Source organism: Salvia splendens, chromosome 17 (assembly GCF_004379255.2).
Source record: "Salvia splendens isolate huo1 chromosome 17, SspV2, whole genome shotgun sequence".
NCBI lineage: Eukaryota > Viridiplantae > Streptophyta > Magnoliopsida > Lamiales > Lamiaceae > Salvia > Salvia splendens.
The window spans coordinates 25,366,458-25,387,393 of NC_056048.1; the positions used below are offsets into that span (position 1 = coordinate 25,366,458).

Here is a 20,936-nt window from a genome sequence, read left to right on the forward strand (position 1 = left end):
TAATTAATACTCTGTTAATCTAATTAATTATGCTTTGGGATGATTTAGCTGCCTTCGAAGCAACGCGGAAGCTACGTACGCTAATGTTGTTTCCCCTCATGCTTTAATTTGTCCGAACCAAAAGAAAAATATTAATTTTGAAATTTTAAATGAAGAATGTTGTTAATTAATCTTATTAAATTAACAAATTAATTTCTAGAACGTTTGCCGACTGCAAGTACAGCGATGACTTTAGTCGTCTCTTTCGTTTGTCACACTTCAGGGAACCAGCTATAAATAATTTTTAATTAAAAGCATAACCAGACATAAGTTACTTATGAGATGTGATACTTGAAAATTGCCAATCTATTAGTATATATTTTCATTCTTTTCACATTTTTCTTAGACTCAGAGACTCCATATAATCAAAACAAAACGTTTTGTATCACGGCTTCATGTACGAGATTATAACACTTGGAAATAGTGTTGATATTATAACATAAATCTTATTCTTAATATTATAAAACTGATAAGTAAGACAGAGAAGAAAAAAATATATTGCACATTTCATTCACTATTTACAGATCACACATCATTGTTTACCTCATTCTTTATTTACGAAATAATACTCACAACTCATCATTCATTCCATTAACTATTCATGGATCTCACATTTTGATTTTCTATCTTATTTTAATCTATTCATTATGTATTTTAATTAAATTACATAATAAACTAATTATAATAGCCTAGAAATTTTTTTTAAAAATTACCTAATTAAATTCTTAAAAAATGAAAAGAAATTTGTTAAGTAACGGATATGTTAGAATATAGGAATATTTTGAGAAAAATATTTTTCACTGATTTTTAAAATAATAGTAACAACTTAAAATACATACTATAAAATAAGCTCACTCGCAGTGTGATGACATTGGCCGAGAGAGGGGTGGTGGTGAGCCACCGCATAACTCCCGTCCCTCAACCCCTCGCAAATCGCAATGCAACCCGTCCCATAGGAATGGGACCCCTCACTATCATTGTGAATGTCTTTATATTAGTGCAAAATAAAATCCATCTTATAAAGAAATTATTATAAACGAAATAATAGTACTCCACTAATTTTTTTAAATAAATTAAAAATTTTAAAAAAACATATACTTATTGTCTCAGTCGTCTTATTTCAAGAAATCAAGACAGACTAATGTGAAGAAAGACTTTATAATCCGTCTTAATCCTTAAACCTGCCGTAACAAGCGAAGATAATAATGATATCTTCCCTGTCTCAGTCGTCTCCTTTCAACCATGTAGCCTGTAGGGATCAGATTACTCGGGGTTCACTAATTACCGGGACCTCTTTTTATATGACAGAGACTGAGATGGCTAATCTCAGAAGGTACAAGCCAAGTACAACACCAAATATTACAAACAAGAACAATTCAGGGAATACAAGAATTGGTAGACTAAACCCTAATCTATTACAATACTTAACCTCTTGCAATAGTACCAGGCTTCTCACCACAATTCACCTGCACACTCAAGAAATCAGTTAGTAATATAAGGAACAGATCCAGAATGGATCTAAACCTGTAAACACAAAAAACCAGAACACAAGGAACAGAGAAATGGCTCAGGTCGCAGCCACGACTACACCAGGGCCAAGGACCTCCTCTGTCCTATCCAACAAGTCACAAGGGAGCACCGTGGAACCAATCTAAACCCCGAGCTAGGGTTACCCGACTGCTACCACTTACAGCCACCTCACGCCACAGATCTGACTCAATCACAGCCACAAGGCCTCAAGAACCCTCGGATCTCACGGATCTAAGAAACCAACCGATAAACCTCCCAGAAATCACACAGGGACAAACTCAACCGTTTGAACTCACTCAAATCTCTAGATCAACGCAGAGGTTGAGAGATAACACTCGATCCTCACCAAAAAGAAGAGATCGAAGCCATCGGAGAAGAAAATCGGCCAGAGTTTCAGAGAGAGAGAGAGTTTCTTAGAGAGAAGGCAGAGCGAAAGCTCGAGAAGAGAGAGAGAAAATAGTGAATAGAATGAGTGAGTTCAAAAGTTGAGAGTCGATTAAAGACTCAGAGGAAACACACCTCGCAATCCAACGGCTCAGCGCCATAATCCGGGTGAAGATGACACGTGCCAGCCATCGGGTAATCGCTCCATAAGTAATGGGCCAAGAAGAGTTGGACTCATTACACTTAGAACGGGCCATCAATTAAAACGGCCCAGCCGAATTAATTCCAAGCCCAAAAGGTGGTCCATAATTCCACATACTCCACCTTGGACTACCTTTGGTAAACAGAGGAGAGTCTTGGTCATCGTGTTGCTTCATCACAGCCTACAAGGTTAGAACAAGACACCAGAGAGGCAGAGCTCATTAGTCAAGAACTAACCAGGTTGCCTAACAAGACACCAAAGAGACAAAGCTCATTAGTCAAGTAGGTCTTTAACTTTGCCTTGGGATTCCAGTAGACCAAGGTCTAGAGGACCAACAAGTTCTTCCCCCGGGACATGCACATGTACATGCTAACCACAATCAAAATGCAATCTTTTAATGCAACTAAACAGTTTATCAGCAAGTAAACACTTTGTTCCCATGTCAGCAGGGTTCTTATCAGTATGCACCTTATGCAACAATATTTCTTGTTTCTCAACAACATCCCTAATGAAATGGAACCTAACATCTATATGCTTAGTTCTATAATGAAAAACAGGGTTTTTGCATAGTTGTATAGCAAGTCGACTATCAGAATATAAAGCAGGAACAGATTTTAAGAATTTAAGTTCAGAAAGAACTCCCTTTAACCAAATTGCTTCCTTCATAGCCTCTGTGATGGCTATATATTCTGACTCAGTAGTAGAGAGGGCTACTATGTGCTGCAATTGAGACTTCCAGCTTATACAAGAGCCACAAACAGTAAACACATAAGAAGTAGTGGACTTTCTTTTGTCCCTATCATTTGCATAATTGGAATCAACAAAACCACATAGATTTACACCATCATCACTCTTCATAAAACACAGACCATGTTTCAGATATCTCAAAATCCATTTCAGGGCCTCCCAGTGCACAGGTCCAGGGTTTGACATGTATCTACTCAAGCAAGAAACAGCATAAGCAATGTCAGGCCTAATACTAACCATTAAGTACATCACAGAACCTATAGCATTAGCATAAGGAACCTTTTTCATAGCATGGATATCAGCTTCAGACTTTGGACATAAATCTTTACTCAACAGAAAATGAGCAGCTAAGGGCACAGAGGCTGACTTAGCAGCAGACATGTTAAACTTATGCAAGATTTTAAACACATATGGTTCTTGGTGAAGCACAAGCACAGAATCCTTTTTGTTCCTATGGATATTAATACCCAAGATCTTTTGTGCATCCCCAAGATCCTTCATGTCAAAGTTATCACATAAAGCAGATTGCACATACTTAATAGATTTAATGCATGGTCCCATAATCAGCATATCATCCACATATAGCAACAGAAACACAGGAACTTTATCAAGATTTTTCACATATAGGCAAGCATCAAAGGTACTTCTCATGAACCCAAGATTTTGCATACAAGAATTAAATTTGATGTTCCACTGTCTGGGGGATTGCTTTAAACCATATAAGGCTTTTTTTAACAGGCAAACATGACTGGGATACTTAGGATCTACAAATCCCTCAGGTTGTTTCATATAGATAGGCTTATCTAAGTCACCATGCAGGAAAGCAGTTTTAACATCCATTTGTTTAAGTTCCCAGTCAAAATGAGCACACAAAGCAAGCATAAGTCTAACAGTTGTAAATTTAACAACAGGAGCAAATATCTCAGTATAATCTACCCCCTCTTGTTGAGTAAACCCTTTGGCCACAAGTCTGGCCTTGTACCTAAGACCTTCTACCTCATTTTTAATTTTATACAACCATCTGCAGTCAACAACAGAAGCACCAACAGGTAGAGGAACAAGTAACCAGGTACAATTGACTTTCAAAGACAACATCTCATCTTCCATGGCTTTTTGCCATTCATTCCAAAATTTAGATTTAAGAGCCTGTTTATAAGACTGAGGCTCCTCACCATCAGATTCATGCACATTAAAAGCCAAAGAAATCAGGTTAACCAAACCAGTATACCTTTCAGGTAGACTAATGTGCCTCCTGACTCTATCTCTAGACAGGAGATAATCACTCAAGTCTGGACCAGGGTTAACAACTTGGTCATCAAGTAAAGCTGGTTCAGGCTCAAGTTCAGGTTGAGGGTCAGGCTCAGGTACAGGGTCAGTGGTGATAGGATTTGGAACCAAAAATTGCTCCACCTCACTTGGAGTATCCTCAGTTACCTCCACCTCAGTGAGGTTATCAGTGGACTCCACCTCACTAGGAGGCTCATTGTCCACACTTAGAGGAGTGGTATCAGGGGCAGGTCTAACACAGGGGAACTCATCTTCATTGAAGATGACATCTCTGCTTATAATGACCCTGAAGCCAGGCTCACTTCTGTTCCAAATTCTATAACCCTTGACTCCCTCAGGGTAACCTAGGAAGACTCCTTTCTTGGACCTAGGTTCTAACTTGTCAGTCTTGGTATGAACAAAGGCACTACAGCCAAACACCCTAAGATGAGACAGAGAAATTTTTCTACCAGTGAAAACAGACTCAGGACACTTTCCCTTTAGGGGGACTGAAGGAGACCTATTTACAAGGTAGGCTGAGGTCAGTAGGGCTTCACCCCAAAATTTTTTGGACATACAACTCTTAGACAGGAGACACCTAACCTTTTCTAGGATGGTTCTATTCATCCTCTCAGCAACTCCATTTTGCTGAGGGGTATAGGGGGTAGTCTTGTGTCTTTTAATTCCAAACTGAGTACACATGGAGTCCATTTGAGAATTACAAAACTCAAGACCATTGTCTGTCCTAATCACTTTGATAGACTTTCCAGTTTGATTTTCAATAAGATTTTTCCATGCAGAAAACTTATCACTGACCTCGGACTTATTTTTCATTAAGAAACACCAAACTTTCCTTGAAAAATCATCAATTATGGACAGAAAATAGACTGACCCAGAATGAGTTGACACAGAGGCTGGACCCCACACAACCATGTGTAGGTATTCTAACACACTGTGACTGATATTTTCAGTGACAGGTATTGGGAAAGACACCCTATGTTGTTTGCCCAAGACACAAGTGTCACAAAAAGGAAGACTATTTTGAAAATCATTTTCAGAAAGCAGCTCATTTTTCCTCAAAATATTTAGACCTTTTTCACTCATATGACCAAGTCTATTATGCCACAACATGGCTTTATTAACCCGAGCCAGGCTTGAGACATTATTCACACAGGCCAAAGGTTGAGCAGAACACACATAGAGATTACTTTTTTTCACAGCTTTAAACAAGCACATAGCACCCTTACAGATCTTCATAACTCCCTGCCCCCACTTACCCTCTAGCCCATCAAGCTCCAAGCAAGTGCAGAAAAGCAAATTGTAACACAGATCAGGCACATATCTCACATTGTTCAAGTTTAGCACATAACCATTGCTGAATTTTAAACACACTGTACCAATGCCAAGAATTTGACACTTCTTGTCATTTGGCATAGAAACAAAAGTATTTTCTACAGGTTTAAAATCAGAAAACACAGATTTAAAAGGAGATATGTGATAGGTGCATCCAGAATCAATCAGCCAATCATTTTCAGTAAAAGAGCAACCCATAGAAGAATTTACAGACAGAATATCATGAGTCATGAAGCACACTCCTTCAGGATCATTATTCTTAGCTAGGTTAGCAATAGAATCCAGATTATTATTACCATGTTTCTGCTTCTTAGGGTTGGGGCACTCTTTCTTGTAGTGGCCTACCTCACCACAGTTAAAACACTTTCTATAAGCCTTAGGATTTCTACTGTTAGATCTAGACCTCCCCTTTCCTTTCTTCTTTCCCTGATCATTAGATTTATTGTTACCATTACCCCCTCTGGTTTGGGATCTACCCCTAACATGCAGGGCTTTAGACTGAGCAGATTTAAAGGCATTATGTTCCTTAATTTCAATTCCTTAGATTTTAAAGAACTGATGATTAGGTCCAGAGGAACACTATCCCTACCATACTTTATAGCAGCTTTAACATCATTATAAGAGTCAGGGATAGCATTCATCAAAGCAATACTAGTATATTCATCAATAGTCTTGTCACCAGACCTTTTAATGTCCTGAACAAGTTTCTGGAAAATATCAATGTTATCATCAATGTCCTTAGAAAGATCAAGTTTGAATTTGAAAAGTTTTTCAAGTAAATACATTCTGGAGGACATTGAGGTTTCAATATACAAAGTATCAAGTTTCTGCCATAGCTCAGAAGCAGATTCAATAGACCCAACTTTTCTAATCACAGAATCAGAAAGGTTTAAATAATGGTTGATCTGGCCAATTCATTCATTTCAGAAATTTTTTCAGCAGGTTCAGTGTTGGGAATAGTTCCCTCCACAGCTTTGAAAACTTTTTGCTGAATTAAAATACATTTTATTTTCTGTTTCCAGATAGTAAAATCATTTTTTCCATTAAAGGGTACAATACCAACTGGTTGAGTCATTTTTAAGAAAACTTTCACACAGAAAACAGTACCAGCAATCCAGAAAGCACAGCAAACAACCTTACTGTCACAGAAGCTGGACTTAAGAACACAGGACTTAGAGAGACCACTTAAAACAGATATACAGGTATTTCTCATGCAGAAAACACAGATGCAAACCAGGCACACAACACACAGGCAAGTAGCACTCCAACACAGTTCCAAGTGGTTCCAGAAACCCTACAGAAAATGTCAAAACTGAGTTCCTCCCTATCTGTCACGTACACCCCGGCAAGAGGATTTCCCAGTTCGCAATCACCCAATGTATGGGGGCGCAGGGGGTCACTCAAGGCGGTTACCAGTGCAGGGTGGATAGGTAATTCACTCAAGACACAGATTTTGGGCTCTTAGAGACCAATTTAGAACACAAGACAGGAGAAAACACACAACAGACTGTAATCAACGGAAGCAAGTTAAGCAGGAATGCATCAAGAAGCAAATCAGAAACACAGAAGCACATAAGCCTAGACCACGGCCAGTGGTATCTACCAGAAACAACTGCCCAAACCTAGACTAGAAAGCAGTAAAAGTTTTAAGGATTTCAGCCAATTTACCAGAGCGGTTACCTTTCGTTAAGGTGTAACCGTCTTACCTCTGGGCCTATACCGGAGGCCGAGCTTTACTCTGACGAGCCCACCTCCTTAATTTTTAGCGACCCGGCGTGCCCAAGTAATCCCCCCGTGGCTCTGATACCACTGTAGGGATCAGATTACTCGGGGTTCACTAATTACTGGGACCTCTTTTTATATGACAGAGACTGAGATGGCTAATCTCAGAAGGTACAAGCCAAGTACAACACCAAATATTACAAACAAGAACAATTCAGGGAGTACAAGAATTGGTAGACTAAACCCTAATCTATTACAAGACTTAACCTCTTGCAATAGTACCAGGCTTCTCACCACAATTCACCTGCACACTCAAGAAATCAGTTAGTAATATAAGGAACAGATCCAGAATGGATCTAAACCTGTAAACACAAAAAACCAGAACACAAGGAACAGAGAAATGGCTCAGGTCGCAACCACGACTACACCAGGGCCAAGGACCTCCTCTGTCTTATCCAACAAGTCACAAGGGAGCACCGTGGAACCAATCTAAACCCCGAGCTAGGGTTACCCGACTGCTACCACTTACAGCCACCTCACGCCACAGATCTGACTCAATCACAGCCACAAGGCCTCAAGACCTTCGGATCTCACGGATCTAAGAAACCAACCGATAAACCTCCCAGAAATCACACAGGGACAAACTCAACCGTTTGAACTCACTCAAATCTCCAGATCAACGCAGAGGTTGAGAGATAACACTCGATCCTCACCAAAAAGAAGAGATCGAAGCCATCGGAGAAGAAAATCGGCCAGAGTTTCAGAGAGAGAGAGAGTTTCTTAGAGAGAAGGCAGAGCGAAAGCTCGAGAAGAGAGAGAGAGAATAGTGAATAGAATGAGTGAGTTCAAAAGTTGAGAGTCGATTAAAGACTCAGAGGAAACACACCTCACAATCCAACGGCTCAGCGCCATAATCCGGGTGAAGATGACACGTGCCAGCCATCGGGTAATCGCTCCATAAGTAATGGGCCAAGAAGAGTTGGACTCATTACACTTAGAACGGGCCATCAATTAAAACGACCCAGCCGAATTAATTCCAAGCCCAAAAGGTAGTCCATAATTCCACATAGCCAAACTAATTCGAAGATTCTATTTCCATTAAATTTAATCCAAGATTTATATTATATATAGGGAGGCAATCCAGGAGACAGCCAACATTAAAAATCAAAACAAATATTCACAACCCTTGCCGGCCAAGATAAATAAAATCAATCAATCAATATATAATATGAAAACAAAAAAACACACAACTGTATCCGAAGATTAGAGAAGAGACATAATACAAAAACCAATAATCTTAAATTCACTACTAGTTTCCTTCCATCCCTTTCCCTATCTCAATCCTTCAAAACAAAAAATAAAAAGAAGAAGAAGAAGAATATCTTGCTCTAGTAATTCCCAATGAAATCCGATCAAGAAATGGATGACATAGAAAAACATGGAGAAAATTCCGATGCACCAAAGCATGAGGAGGCCAAAGCAAAGGACGAGGACGAGGACGCGGGCGTGGGGAGGTCGTACGAGTGCAGCTTCTGCAAGCGCGGCTTCACCAACGCTCAAGCCCTCGGCGGCCACATGAACATCCACCGGAAGGACAAGGCCAAGGCCAAGCAGAAGACTCAACAACAACACGAAACCTCGAATAAGTCCAAGGAGAATCCTATGATTATGCAGCAGAAGGTATCATCATCCACTGATTATCCTCGTCATCATCACTACAAGCAGATGAATTATCAAGTCTACTTGCCCTCATCAAACCCTAGTTCTCGAGCCAGGAACAGTTATTCGCCTCTTTCAAGGCCCGAAGAGGCGGATTTGTGGCTGAGGATGGGAGCCTCGCCGGCTGGTGGTGGTGGAGGTAGCAATGTGGAGGAGACTGAAGTGGATTTGGAGCTCCGCCTTGGCCACGACAAGTGACCGATCATCAAGTTTTCGACGATGATCTTGATAAGTCATGGTGTTTTATACTGTGTGTAAGAGGATTTTTATTGTAGAGAAATTGAGTTCAATAAAAGGGGATAAGCATAACTGCTTCTCCTCACCTCAGTTGTTTTTTCATTTAAAGACATTTCATTTTATTAATTTCATGGTCAAATTATTGATTAATTTCTTACCTTTGCTTCATCAATCCTTTTGTAGTATAATTTATTTTGCTTGTTTTCTCTTACTTTCCATACTCATAAAATTTAATTTGTGTGAAGCAACTAATTGCAGGTGTGGGGACACGAAGAGTTAAATTTGTTTAGCTAAACATTAGTAAATAGTTAATTTGTGGGAAAATACTTGTTGTCTGAAAACCAGGATCACTCTCTCTAATTAGACGTACACAAACACAGTTTAGTTGATGCATATTTGAGGTTGCCATGAAATGTTCTTGCAGAGAAGATCGAGAAGTAATTATGTTTATTTACTTCCTTTGAATTGTCATGTACAGGTGGTATGAGGGTTCGTCGATGCACACTCGAACTCCACATTAGTATGATATTATCCGTTTTGGCTAAGCTCTCACAATTTTGCTCTTGGGATACTCTCCAAATGGTTTCGTACTAATGAGTAGTAGTTGCACTTATATATTGCTTACACATTTTCTAATTCTTGATGTGTGATGATTTGAACTCCGAAATGGGAGAACATAATTACTGGAAATGTCATGAATCACTAGGGAAATATTTCCCTATTTATTGCTTATTGTTAACTAGTACTATAATATCATGATTAATCAATTTAATTACTTTTGAGTTTGGGGGATGGGATGGTTAGGGTTTTAATTGGAGTCCTATATCTTTCTACTTAAAAGAGGTTCACCTTACTGATGCGAATCAAATATTCAATCTTTTCGCATTTAGTATTATGCATTTTTATGTGTTTTTAGACTTACAAATATGTTATTTTTCTTCTTAGCTAGGTCGTGGATTAGATTAGAAAGGCAACTACAACGCAAGGACCTACCTTCCACATGGCCCGTGCCTTTGTGCCCAGCCTTTTCGGCCTCAGCCCCACAGCCTTCGCACAGACTGTTGTGGAGAAACATGAAAACACAGAGAAAAGAGGAGAAGAAACAAAGACAACGCAGAAGATGAAGAAGGATAGCAACGGGCCATGATCTTCAACCCAGAAACACCATGAATTTTCTGGTTTTCCTTACATTTAATTTGGTGTTCTTGTGTTTACAATGTTGAGCTAGAAATCCAAGTGTTGCTATTGGCATGTAACTAAAGGGATGTTCGAATAATTTACTACACCACTAAATTTGCTTGGTTCGTTTAGGAGATCATCTAATACTATTGCGATCAATTTTTAAGTTCGTGGAAAATACTAGAATTAGCCTAATTTTATACACCATTGTCACTAGTCTTAATCTTAATATTCAAAATGGTATAGTTTCGATACAAGTAATCTTAAATTGTGGGAAATTAAATTAGTTACAAGATCAATGTTCATAATTGTTACTACCAAATTTAAATTAGTGAGAAATATCATATTTTCGGTCAACGATAGTAATTGTTGAGACCATTCGCTCTTTCTCATAATTATAAAAATTATTATTGACAAAACAAAAAACTTGAATCACATATGGTACTCCTATTTAGAACTTATTTTAAACATCTGCAAAAACTGGCTATGAGCATATAAGTTTTTGCAACCATTGGAGACCGTTTTTGAACTTTTTGAAAAGGACTATATCTCTCTTCTACATTGTATTTGATACTCTTTATCTATCTTTTAGATTGCATTTAATTTTTCTCACCCTCTTCTATATTGCATTTAATTTTTCTCACCCTCTTCTATATTGCATTTAATTTTTCTCACCCTCTTTTATATTGCATTTAATTTTACCTCACTTAACTTTTCCTCTCTTTTCCTCTTCTACATTTTCTTTTCTCCAACAATTTTTCTTCTTATCTCTAAAGCTTAGAGCATCTGCAACGCATCTCGCGTGTGTCTCGGTCTCGTCTTGGAGAGACGAGGCGGCCGCAAGACAGCGTTGCAGCCTTCCGTCCCGGTCCCGTCTCGCCGAGCGTCTCATTCCGGAGGGACGGCTGGCGCGACAGCTCGCCACGCGCCAGCTCCACGTGGCGCGCGCTGGCGCTAGGCGTGATTTTTAAAAAAATCGATTTTAATAATAAAAAAATATATTTATAATGGTAATGTTACCGTTTTTACCGTTCAACGGTATTTTTTTATTTTTTATTTTTTTTACTTTGTAAATACTCCTCTTTCATCCTCATTATACACACAATCACACATTTATTCTTCTCAAATCATCTATCTTTCCTCTCCAATTTTCATCTCAAAATGTCTGGCGACGGAAACGAGGGTGGCTCCGGCGGATATGACTTGAACACGTTTGGCGACTGGGGGCCATGTACAATGTCTTGGGTGCTGCCAGTTCCGGTTCGTCGACGCCGGGCACCCAAGGCTCGTCGACGCCGGCGGCGTACCAACCACCCTATTTTGATGTGGATGCATACTCTCGTCCCTCCGCCCCGAGGTATGGGCAATCGCAAGGATTATCCCCAATTAGGGAGGATTTTCCAGATGAACCCAATCCGGAAGGAGGACGCGGCGGTGGAAGCTCCAGGGGTCGCACATTCGACGCCGTGGAGGAAGAGGAGGAGGCGGCCGAGGAGGAGGAGGATATAGGCCGTCATCCATACAGCCGGGCGGACACGATGACTCTGTTCAACGCTTGGATTAGCGTCTCGTACGATCCCATCGTCGGGAATCAACAAACCCGTAAGTATTTTTGGGAAAAGGTCATCGCCGCCTACAACGAGAACAAGCCGGCTCGATCCCGCTGCCGCACCCTGAAGATGCTCTGCAGTCATTTTGACCGCATCGACAGAGATGTCAAAAAATTTTACGACATCTACAAGAATGAAGCAGCTCAATACCAAAGCGGAGCTAGTGGAGCCGACATTATGAGAGCGGCTTTGCGAGTCTTCTTTGACGACAACGACAAAGAATTCAAACATGTCGATGTTTGGGAGGCATTCAAAGACGTTGAATGGTGGGCCGGCGGTGTCTAGTCCAGCCAGGGCTCGAGCTCGAAGTGCACGAAGCACACGACGGGTGGCCAATACTCGTCTAGTGAGGGCGGGTCAGGCAGCGCCTCACAAGAGGTTGCCTCAAAAAGGTTGAGGGCACGACCACCGATGCAGGGGGTCCTTCCATGGGCGCTGTCGGCCGCAAGGGACCAAGGCGGCGAAGAGGGGGGAGGGGCCGAGGCGAATCAAGCCAGGCGGGCTCGGGCTCGGGCTCGAACACCCTATTGTCCATGTACTTGACCGCCACGGTGGCGGACACTTCCCGCATGACGTCTCCACAATATCTAGTCCATCTTGCCGGAATTGAGTATATGTCAAGACAAATTGGTATTCCGCCTCCAAGTAGCTTGAGTGCACCGCCACAGCCTTTGGGGGGATGATTCGCCGACGGAGTAGTTTTTTTAATTTCTATAAAATTATATTTTAAATTATGTAATTTTTATTTTTTTTAGGATTCTAATTATATGTTTTGTTTTAAATTTTAAGTTGTATTTTTATTTTATTTAATGAAGTGTGTTTTTTATTAATTGAATTTGTTGGAAAAAAACAAAAAATGAAATTGAATGAATAGTTAAGGGATGAGATGGTTAAGAGACGGTTAAGAGATGGAGGGTTGCGGATAGGGATGTCAATGTAACCCGAACCCGCGGGCTGGCTCGGATAACCCGATAAAAATACAGGGTTAGGGTTGTAATTTCGCAGCCCGAATTTAAAATCGGGCCATTCGGGCTGACCCGTTCGGGTTGTCGGGTTAGGCGGGCTGACCCGTTCGGGTTACGGGTCGGCCCGTCGGGTTGAAGGCATCTGCACAGCGAGCAGTTTTTGTAACGGTCATAACTTTCTCTACAAAGCTCCGATTGAGGCGTGCTATATATCCACGCGAAGCTCTTTCGAAGACGAAGAGAATGATATTTATTAGAGGTTTATCATGCTTCAAAATCGCGAGAAACATTGACTCAAACAAAGCTGCTGCACATCCACATATTTTGTGTACATTTTCTAATCAATTTTCTATCATTTCTCAACAAACATGTAAACATACCAAAATATGGAAATATAATCAAAATCATCCAAGACAACTCTCTAAAACCATGCAAAATCCAAATACGTCAACCGATTATATAAGATCACGAAAAAAATCACTATATGGTTCATGGATTCATAAATACTCGTATATAAAAGCTTTCTTTTAGTATATTTCCAATATAATAGTGCAAAGTGTTTTGACGGTGTTTCGTCATTGAATTATGCGTACTTTGATGATTCTTAAAATAAAGATAAATTATTATTTGACTTATTTACAGTTGTAATAAATTAAATTTGACCAATCATAATTCAAGAAAACTTAGAGTTACTACAATTAGCTAGCATCTTGATAATTCACTCTTTAACAATTCAAAATATTTTTGTTACATCTACAATGCACCTCTCACGTTATGAAAATTTTATTTAATTTTATACAAATTGATTTATGTTTGAATTTTGAAACAAAGTGTTGATTTATATTTTAAATACATAAACATATTATTGATAGATATTTTGTAAAAATTGAAAGGGACCGACGTAAGTTTGATGCAACGCTTAGTGCAATAGTTGAAAATTGAAATGTTGGGATTACAAGGTCTTGATATTAAAAATGAATTACTCATGAATTGACTAATTCTAATTTTTCTTGTTGATGAACTTGGCAGACTTCCCTTTTTAAAAATTGTTATCTATCTCATCATCCTCGAAAAAATCTATGCTGTAAATAATTAAATTAAATGTATGATTATGCATGACGTAAATTAAGTGGTTAGGGATCTCATCTAGTCTCTAGTTTTTAACAGTGTTATTAAATTTGTATCAAATTCAAATGATGGGACAAGTTATCAAGTAGTAGTATCGACAAGTTAAAATTTTTAATTACATCAGACATACGAGGAGAATATTAATTAGGTTCAGAGAATAAGAAGAAAAATGACGAAGAATATGACATAGTAGAAGAAAGTAGAGAAAAAGTGGAGCGTAGGTGAGACGGAGAGAGAAAAAAATAAATGCAATTTTGAAGAGGGAAAAAGAGAGCATTAAATACAACAGAAAATTGCAAATTTAGTCTCTGTACATTTGCTATCTTTATATTTGTAGATGAAAACACTGAATAACGAATGAGTAATGCTACTATAAGTCTATAACAAATGTAAACCTTATAAAATGTATAAATCACATTTTTTTAAAAAAAAATTGAAGAGCTAATTATGTTATAGTAGTAATGATTTACTCGATGTGTAAAGAACATGCCATAGTTGAAGCAAGATAGGGCATCGACAAAATTGGAGACAAAAACAAATCTCAATTAAAATGTTGGTTAAGAATTTGTTAGAAGAGATATTGAATTTTGATTGTGACATCACTCGCGTGTATTGAGGTAGAAATTCATTACTACTTTGGAAAAGAACAAGTAGAATAGATTTGAGAGGAAAGTGTAACTAGTGAGAAAAAGTAAAAAAGAGAGATAAGAAAGAAGATAAAAGGTAAAAATATAAAAAAATTTAATAAATCCTTTGGGTTATATTACACTTTAAGATATAAAAACCTTAAACATAAAAGTAGGGACCGAATTTAAAATTGTGTTTAAATACTCCAATAAAGAGAAGGAATATAGACAATTTAGGAGTTCATTTCCCTTTGATATAAATACAAAAAGTATATACGATTCTTCAATGAACAGACGCCACTATACACGTCATCATTCCGGATTCATTTTGGTCACGCTGTGTTCAACTGTGATTCAAAATCATTTGAAAGCTACTACAATCTCAAAATTTTCATACTATTAGTAAATAAAATAAGATAAATATAGTGTCTAAATATAGTGAAATAAAATAAGTGAAAAGTTATACTCCTACCAGTGAATAAATATAGTGTCTAAAAATTTAAATTGAAGGAAATAAAGTCTTTATTGACCTTCTTAGGGTTTTAGAGGCAAATTTAAAAATAAGAATCAATATGAAGTACTCCTATTTTTCAATTTTAAAATAGAGAAAATTATATTTGTAGTTCAGGTTAATTGCACTAGTAATATCTGTGGTCAATATTTTTTAAAAATATCATTATACATTTCTTGGACATTGAAAACTTTTTAACATTTTAAAACTTTTTGGACTAAAAACCCCAAACTAGGTCATGTTCACGAGAGAGAGAATTGTCACTTCGACAACACTTGGTTCATTCATTTCAGTTGTATTCTCCCAAGAGAAATCGTCAAAGTAAGTGAAAAATAATTGCTCGTCACGGCACATACTTGAAGGAAACTGAATGAACCAAAGTGATAAGTTTGTCTCACAAAACAATATAAATACCCTTATAATTTGTACTCACTCCGTCCCAAGATAAGCGGCTCACATTCCTTTTTGGGACGTTCCAAGATAAGTGAGACATTTCCTTTTTTTTGTATTCTCTCTCTTACTTTTTCTCTCTACTTTATTAACTCTTTTACTTTATTCACTTTCCACTTTACTAACAAAACTCCATTTTCTAAATCTCACGCCGAAAAATTTGTGCTCACTTATTTTGAGAAGTAGGGAATAGGATATTTTGATTAAAAAAATCAAAAGTCCCTTTAGTATATTACTCCTATATCAATGTTCTATAAGGTCTAATGATATTTTTATAGAATACGGACTGCGGATAAAAAATGTAATTTTCTTTTATGGAGTAGTAAATATTTACGACAATATTTTATAAATAAGGAGTAATTTAAAACTACAAAATTAATTTATTAATGACTAAGGTATGGGTCCCACCCACCCTCTAAGATTTTCTCTCTCCTCTCTCGACAAATACAAATAGGAAGTATTTCCACTTACTTTCTCTTCTTTTCCGTTTCTCTTCGCCACCTGTTTTTGCTCCGCCCTCCGGAAGGAACGCCGGCGCCCCTCTCGCTCTCGCCGCGACTCTCACAACTCTTCTCTTTTACAACTTTCCGCATACAAAGAGAAAAGAAGGAACAAAATGATAGCTAACTTTTTTCAAAAATCTCGGTGAGCTTTCTGCCGAATCGACTACGTACGGATTCTCATGCGTCTACAGGAGCTTAATCGTGTTTTTGTTTTTGCAAAATTTCTTTTCCAGCAGATCGGTTAGAAATTTTTTGAAATGAACCAGCATTTTGGTAGATTCCATATCAAAATTCAGATACTAACAGCTAGCTAATTTTTTCACTAAATTTCGTCGAGACCTCTCTATCAATGATTTTTATCAATTGGCTTTCTGATTTAATTCCTTGAGCAGCAATTTAAGCTTTTTTGGTAACACAGATGAATGTCTACAATCCTTTTTTTTCTGTTTGAATGCAGAAATAAGATCTAAAGAGTGTGATTTTTCAGTTACGAGTTTTCTTATTTGCTTTACCGTAAGAAATTTCTTTATGTGATTAGTTCAATTACAATTGTAAAAAGGCAGAAATTGAATATTATAGTCGTCCTTTTTGGAAGTTATTGGCTGGTTGAATATTATATGTGAACTTGTATTTTAATATTATGAATTCATAGGGTTTCACTTATTTATGTGTTTTGATTCGATCGAATATTTTCCAACAGGGAATGAGTGCCTGCGGTTCTGTTGTGGAATTGTGATTGGAGTGGTCCATTTTTCATCTCAACTGTGTATCTAGAAGCATAACATACGTTTGAATGGCAATGTTGAAGGCATTAATAAATTCGTGGCTGTTGTTGTTGTTGCTGCTGCTGTCGTTGTTTGTATCCATCGCGGCTGCATATAGTGGTTTCGGCTGTGGCTGCGATGAGGAAGGGTATTGGAGTGTTGAGAACATCTTGGATTGGCAAAAGGCATGTGATTTTTTGATTGCAATTGCTTACTTCTCGATCCCGATTGAACTCATTTACTTCGTTAGCTGCTCCACCTTTCCTTTCAAATGGGTGCTGGTTCAGTTCATCTTGTTCATTGTCCTGTGTGGGATGACTCATTTGCTGAATGGTTGGACCTATGGACCTCACACCTTTCAACTCATGCTGTCCCTCACCATTTTCAAGTTTCTCACTGCCCTCGTCTCATTTGCAACGGCTATAACCCTTTTCACCCTCATCCCCCAGCTGCTCAAGGTGAAGGTGAGGGAGATCATGCTGAGGAAGAAGACAGGGGATCTTGATAGGGAAGTTTTGACTATCAAGAAGCAGAAGGAAGCTGGCATGCGTGTTAGGATGCTGACACGTGAGATACGCAAGTATCTTGATCGCCATACTATTTTTTACACAACTCTGGTTGAGCTGTCAAAGGTTTTGGATTTGGAAAACTGTGTTGTTTGGATGCCAAACTCGGGTAGAACGGAGATTAACCTAACGCATGAGTTGAGAGAGAAAAGCCTCCCAAATACACATAATTCGGTTATCCCTACTAGTGAGCCTGATGTGAGAAGGGTCAAGGGAAGTGAACGGGTGAAGATACTTGATCCTGAATCTCCACTTTCTCTTGCAAGCAGTAGGGAAGTTGGTGAACCGGGATGTGTGGCTGCAATCAGGATGCCAATATTGAAGGTTTCCCATTTCAAAAACGGCACTCCTGAGATGGTTCAAGCCTGTTATGCTATTCTCGTCTTGGTCCTTCCCAGTGGACTGGGTCGAACATGGAGTAAGCAAGAACTCGAGATGGTGGAGGTGGTTGCTGATCAAGTTGCTGTGGCTCTCTCACATGCAGCTGTAGTTGAAGAAGCCCTATCCTTGACAGCAACGCTCGAGGAAAAAAAACGAGCACTGCAGCAGGCCAACCGGAACGCAATAATGGCAAGTCAAGCGCGCTATGAATTTAAAAAGGTGATGAGTAACGGATTAAAAAGGCCAATGCACTCAATTCTTGGCCTGCTATCAGTGCTACAGGATGAACCGCTGAGTGACGAGCAGCTTCTTCTCATTGGCACGACGTTCAAGGCTGGTAATGTTCTTTCGACACTGATAAATGATGTCATGGATACTGCAGGAAAGGATTATAGCAGATTCCCTTTGCATATGAGGCCCTTCGAACTTCACTCTATGATAAAAGAAGCTGTATGCCTCTTTAATTGCATGTGTGCTCTTAGGGGTTTCAATTTTTCTATTGAAGTGGATAAGTCAATGCCAAAATATGTGATAGGTGATGAGACAAGAGTGTTTCAGGTGATTCTGCATATGATTGGTAATCTGTTAAATGCAAGCAGAGGAGGTGGATTTCTTTTGTTACGAGTGCATTCAGCGAGTGGGAGTCAGGTGTGGAATGACCAGAGACGAGGCCGATGGAGGTCGAATTCATCGGATAGATATGCTTATGTTAGGCTTGAAGCCGGTATTCGTCATACCAATTCTGATTCCCAGTCAGGCAACAGTTCTGTGATTCAATACAGTGGCCAGAGATGCTCGGGTGGAGGCAAGGAAATCATGAGCTTTGACATGTGTAAAAAAATCGTTCAGGTTTTCACTCAGCCTCATTACTTTATGAGTACATACCGTTCGTTTACTGATGGTGCTAGAGTCCTGCAAGTCAGATCCTCTATTGTATCTTTCAATGAGTGCCATATTTTGTCAATGGAGATTAACAAAAATGGTAACATTTTGCATGTATAGACGGTTATTGAGTGTTTTCGTACGCAAGGTAGATATCTTGATACACAGCCCTAAACCATGCCAACAATATAAAATGTTGCACGATGATGCCATAAAGGATCGAACCCTCTATATCATATTGCACAACATCTGCTATTACATTTTGCATGTATAGACATTTATTAAGTGTTTTTTCATACGCAAAATTTAGCAGATATCTTGACACGTGGCCCTATGGCAGATCATTGCGCAATGTCTGTTATTGCATTCATGAATGATTGTCATTTTTGTTAATGGAAATTCATGAAAATTGAGACATTTTGCATGTATAGACGGTTATTAAGTGTTTTCATACGTAGGATTCGGTAGACACCTTGACACGTTGCCCTAATTAATACATACAGTATGAAATGTTGCACGGTGATGCAATAAAGGATCAGATTCTCTGGCATCATTGCGCAACATTTGTTACTGCATTCATGAATGATTGTCAATTTTGTTATGGAAATTCACAAAAATATACACATTTTGTTCAAGTGTTTTCATACGCAAAATTTGGTAGGTATCTTGACACGTGGCCCTAATCTGTAGATGTAGATACACGGCGATGCAGTAAAGGATCGGATCCTATATGGCATCATTGTGCAAAGTTTGCTATTTCATTCATGAATAATTGTCATTAAGTGTTTTCATACGCAAAATTTGATAGATATCTTGACACGTGGCCCTAATCCGTACGTACAATTGGAAATGTTGCAGGGTGATGCCATAAAGGATAGGATCATCTATGGCATCATTGCTAAACATCTGCTATTGCATTCATGAATGATTGTTCTTTTAGTTTATGGAAATTCTTGAAAATAGTGACATTTTCTGCATGTATAAATGGTTATGTTTTCGTACCCAAAATTTGGTAGATATCTTGACACGTTGCCCTAATTCATACATACAGTATGAAATGTTGCACGGTGATGCAATAAAGGTTCGGATCCTCTGTGGCATCATTGCACAACATATGTTGTTGCATTCATCAATGATTGTCATTGTGTATATGGAAATTAACGAAAATGGAGACGTTTTGCATGTATAGACTATCATCAAGTGTTTTCATATGCAAAATTTGGTCGATATCTTGACACGTGGCCCTAATCCGTAAATACAATAGAAAATGTTGCACGTGATGCAATAAAGGATCGGATTATCTATGGAATCATAGCGCGACGTCTGCTATTGCATTCATGAAGATTGTCATTTTTTTGTTTATGGAAATTCACTCAAATCCTAGCATGATCTGTTGCATGATCAATCTAATATTTCCCTTAATCTAATTATTTGAGACAGATGATGCAAGGAGACATCTGGATGGTACCGAATCCAGAGGGCTTCGATCAAAGCATGGTTCTCGTCTTGCAGTTCCAGGCGCGGCCATCCTTTGCAGTAGACATATTAGAACAGGAGCAATCTATTAAGCGCGTGCAATCCAACTCCATTTTCAAAGGTCTGCAAATTCTCCTAGCTGATGCTGATGCTGGGAACAGAGCCGTGACGAGGAGGTTGCTGGAGAAGCTGGGGTGCGTTGTGACCGCAGTCTCGTCTGGATCCGAATGCCTCAGAGCCGTTGGTCCGTCCGTGCCCCCGTTCCAAGTCGTGCTTCTGGACATTCACCTCCCCGACTTGGATGGCTTCGAAGTTGCTGAGGAGTTGCGCAAGGTTGAAAGCCGGGACTGGCTGCTGATCGTCGCCTTTACTGCGAGCGACGACAAAGAGACTAGGGAGAAGTGCTTGGAGGTTGGGATGAATGGTGTTTTGGCAAAACCAGGTTCGTCTCATGATCTTGCGCGTGAGCTCGAGTGTATTTTACTGCGGCCAAGTCTGGATATATAGTGTTAGTTGATTCAATGAACTAACCTAATTCTGCCTTTTAGAATAAACGCAAAGGCACAATTTTACTGTTGTGTAGCGAATATTATCGATGGATTCACAGTATATAATACAATCAGATAGAAAAACTATCTGGTTTACATATAATTTCTTCTTTCGTTTTGCACCATTATGTTTTATAACTAATTTCGT

At 38.8% G+C, this 20,936-nt stretch overlaps 2 protein-coding genes across 3 annotated transcripts; both read left to right on the forward strand.

The window, feature by feature from the left end:
- The first annotated feature begins 8,662 nt into the window (after positions 1 to 8,662).
- On the forward strand, positions 8,663 to 9,160 carry LOC121774528 (transcriptional regulator TAC1-like). Its single transcript, XM_042171388.1, has one exon. It carries the CDS (start codon positions 8,663 to 8,665, stop codon positions 9,158 to 9,160), a length of 498 nt encoding a protein of 165 aa, XP_042027322.1.
- Positions 9,161 to 16,164: 7,004 nt separating this feature from the next.
- Positions 16,165 to 20,891, forward strand: LOC121773433 (protein EIN4-like). 2 transcript variants are annotated; one of them, XM_042170293.1, is made up of 4 exons: positions 16,165 to 16,313; positions 16,872 to 18,332; positions 18,441 to 18,731; positions 20,205 to 20,891. In XM_042170293.1, the coding sequence occupies exons 2-4, from the start codon at positions 16,965 to 16,967 to the stop codon at positions 20,745 to 20,747; spliced, it is 2,202 nt and encodes a 733-aa protein (XP_042026227.1). In that variant the 5' UTR covers positions 16,165 to 16,313; positions 16,872 to 16,964; the 3' UTR covers positions 20,748 to 20,891. The 2 variants fall into 2 exon arrangements, with proteins under 2 accessions (XP_042026227.1, XP_042026226.1); XM_042170292.1 differs by having other exon boundaries at positions 16,872 to 18,731.
- The last annotated feature ends 45 nt before the right edge of the window (positions 20,892 to 20,936 follow it).

What these genes read in the sequence shown, in the direction of transcription:
- LOC121774528 (XM_042171388.1), top strand. Translation starts at nt 8,663, where the DNA reads ATGGATGACATAGAAAAACATGGAGAAAATTCCGATGCACCAAAGCAT.
- LOC121773433 (XM_042170292.1), top strand. Translation starts at nt 16,965, where the DNA reads ATGGCAATGTTGAAGGCATTAATAAATTCGTGGCTGTTGTTGTTGTTG. An exon ending in TGTGTAAAAAAATCGTTCAG is followed by an intron (nt 18,732 to 20,204) that starts GTTTTCACTCAG and finishes TATTTGAGACAG; the next exon opens with ATGATGCAAGGAGACATCTG.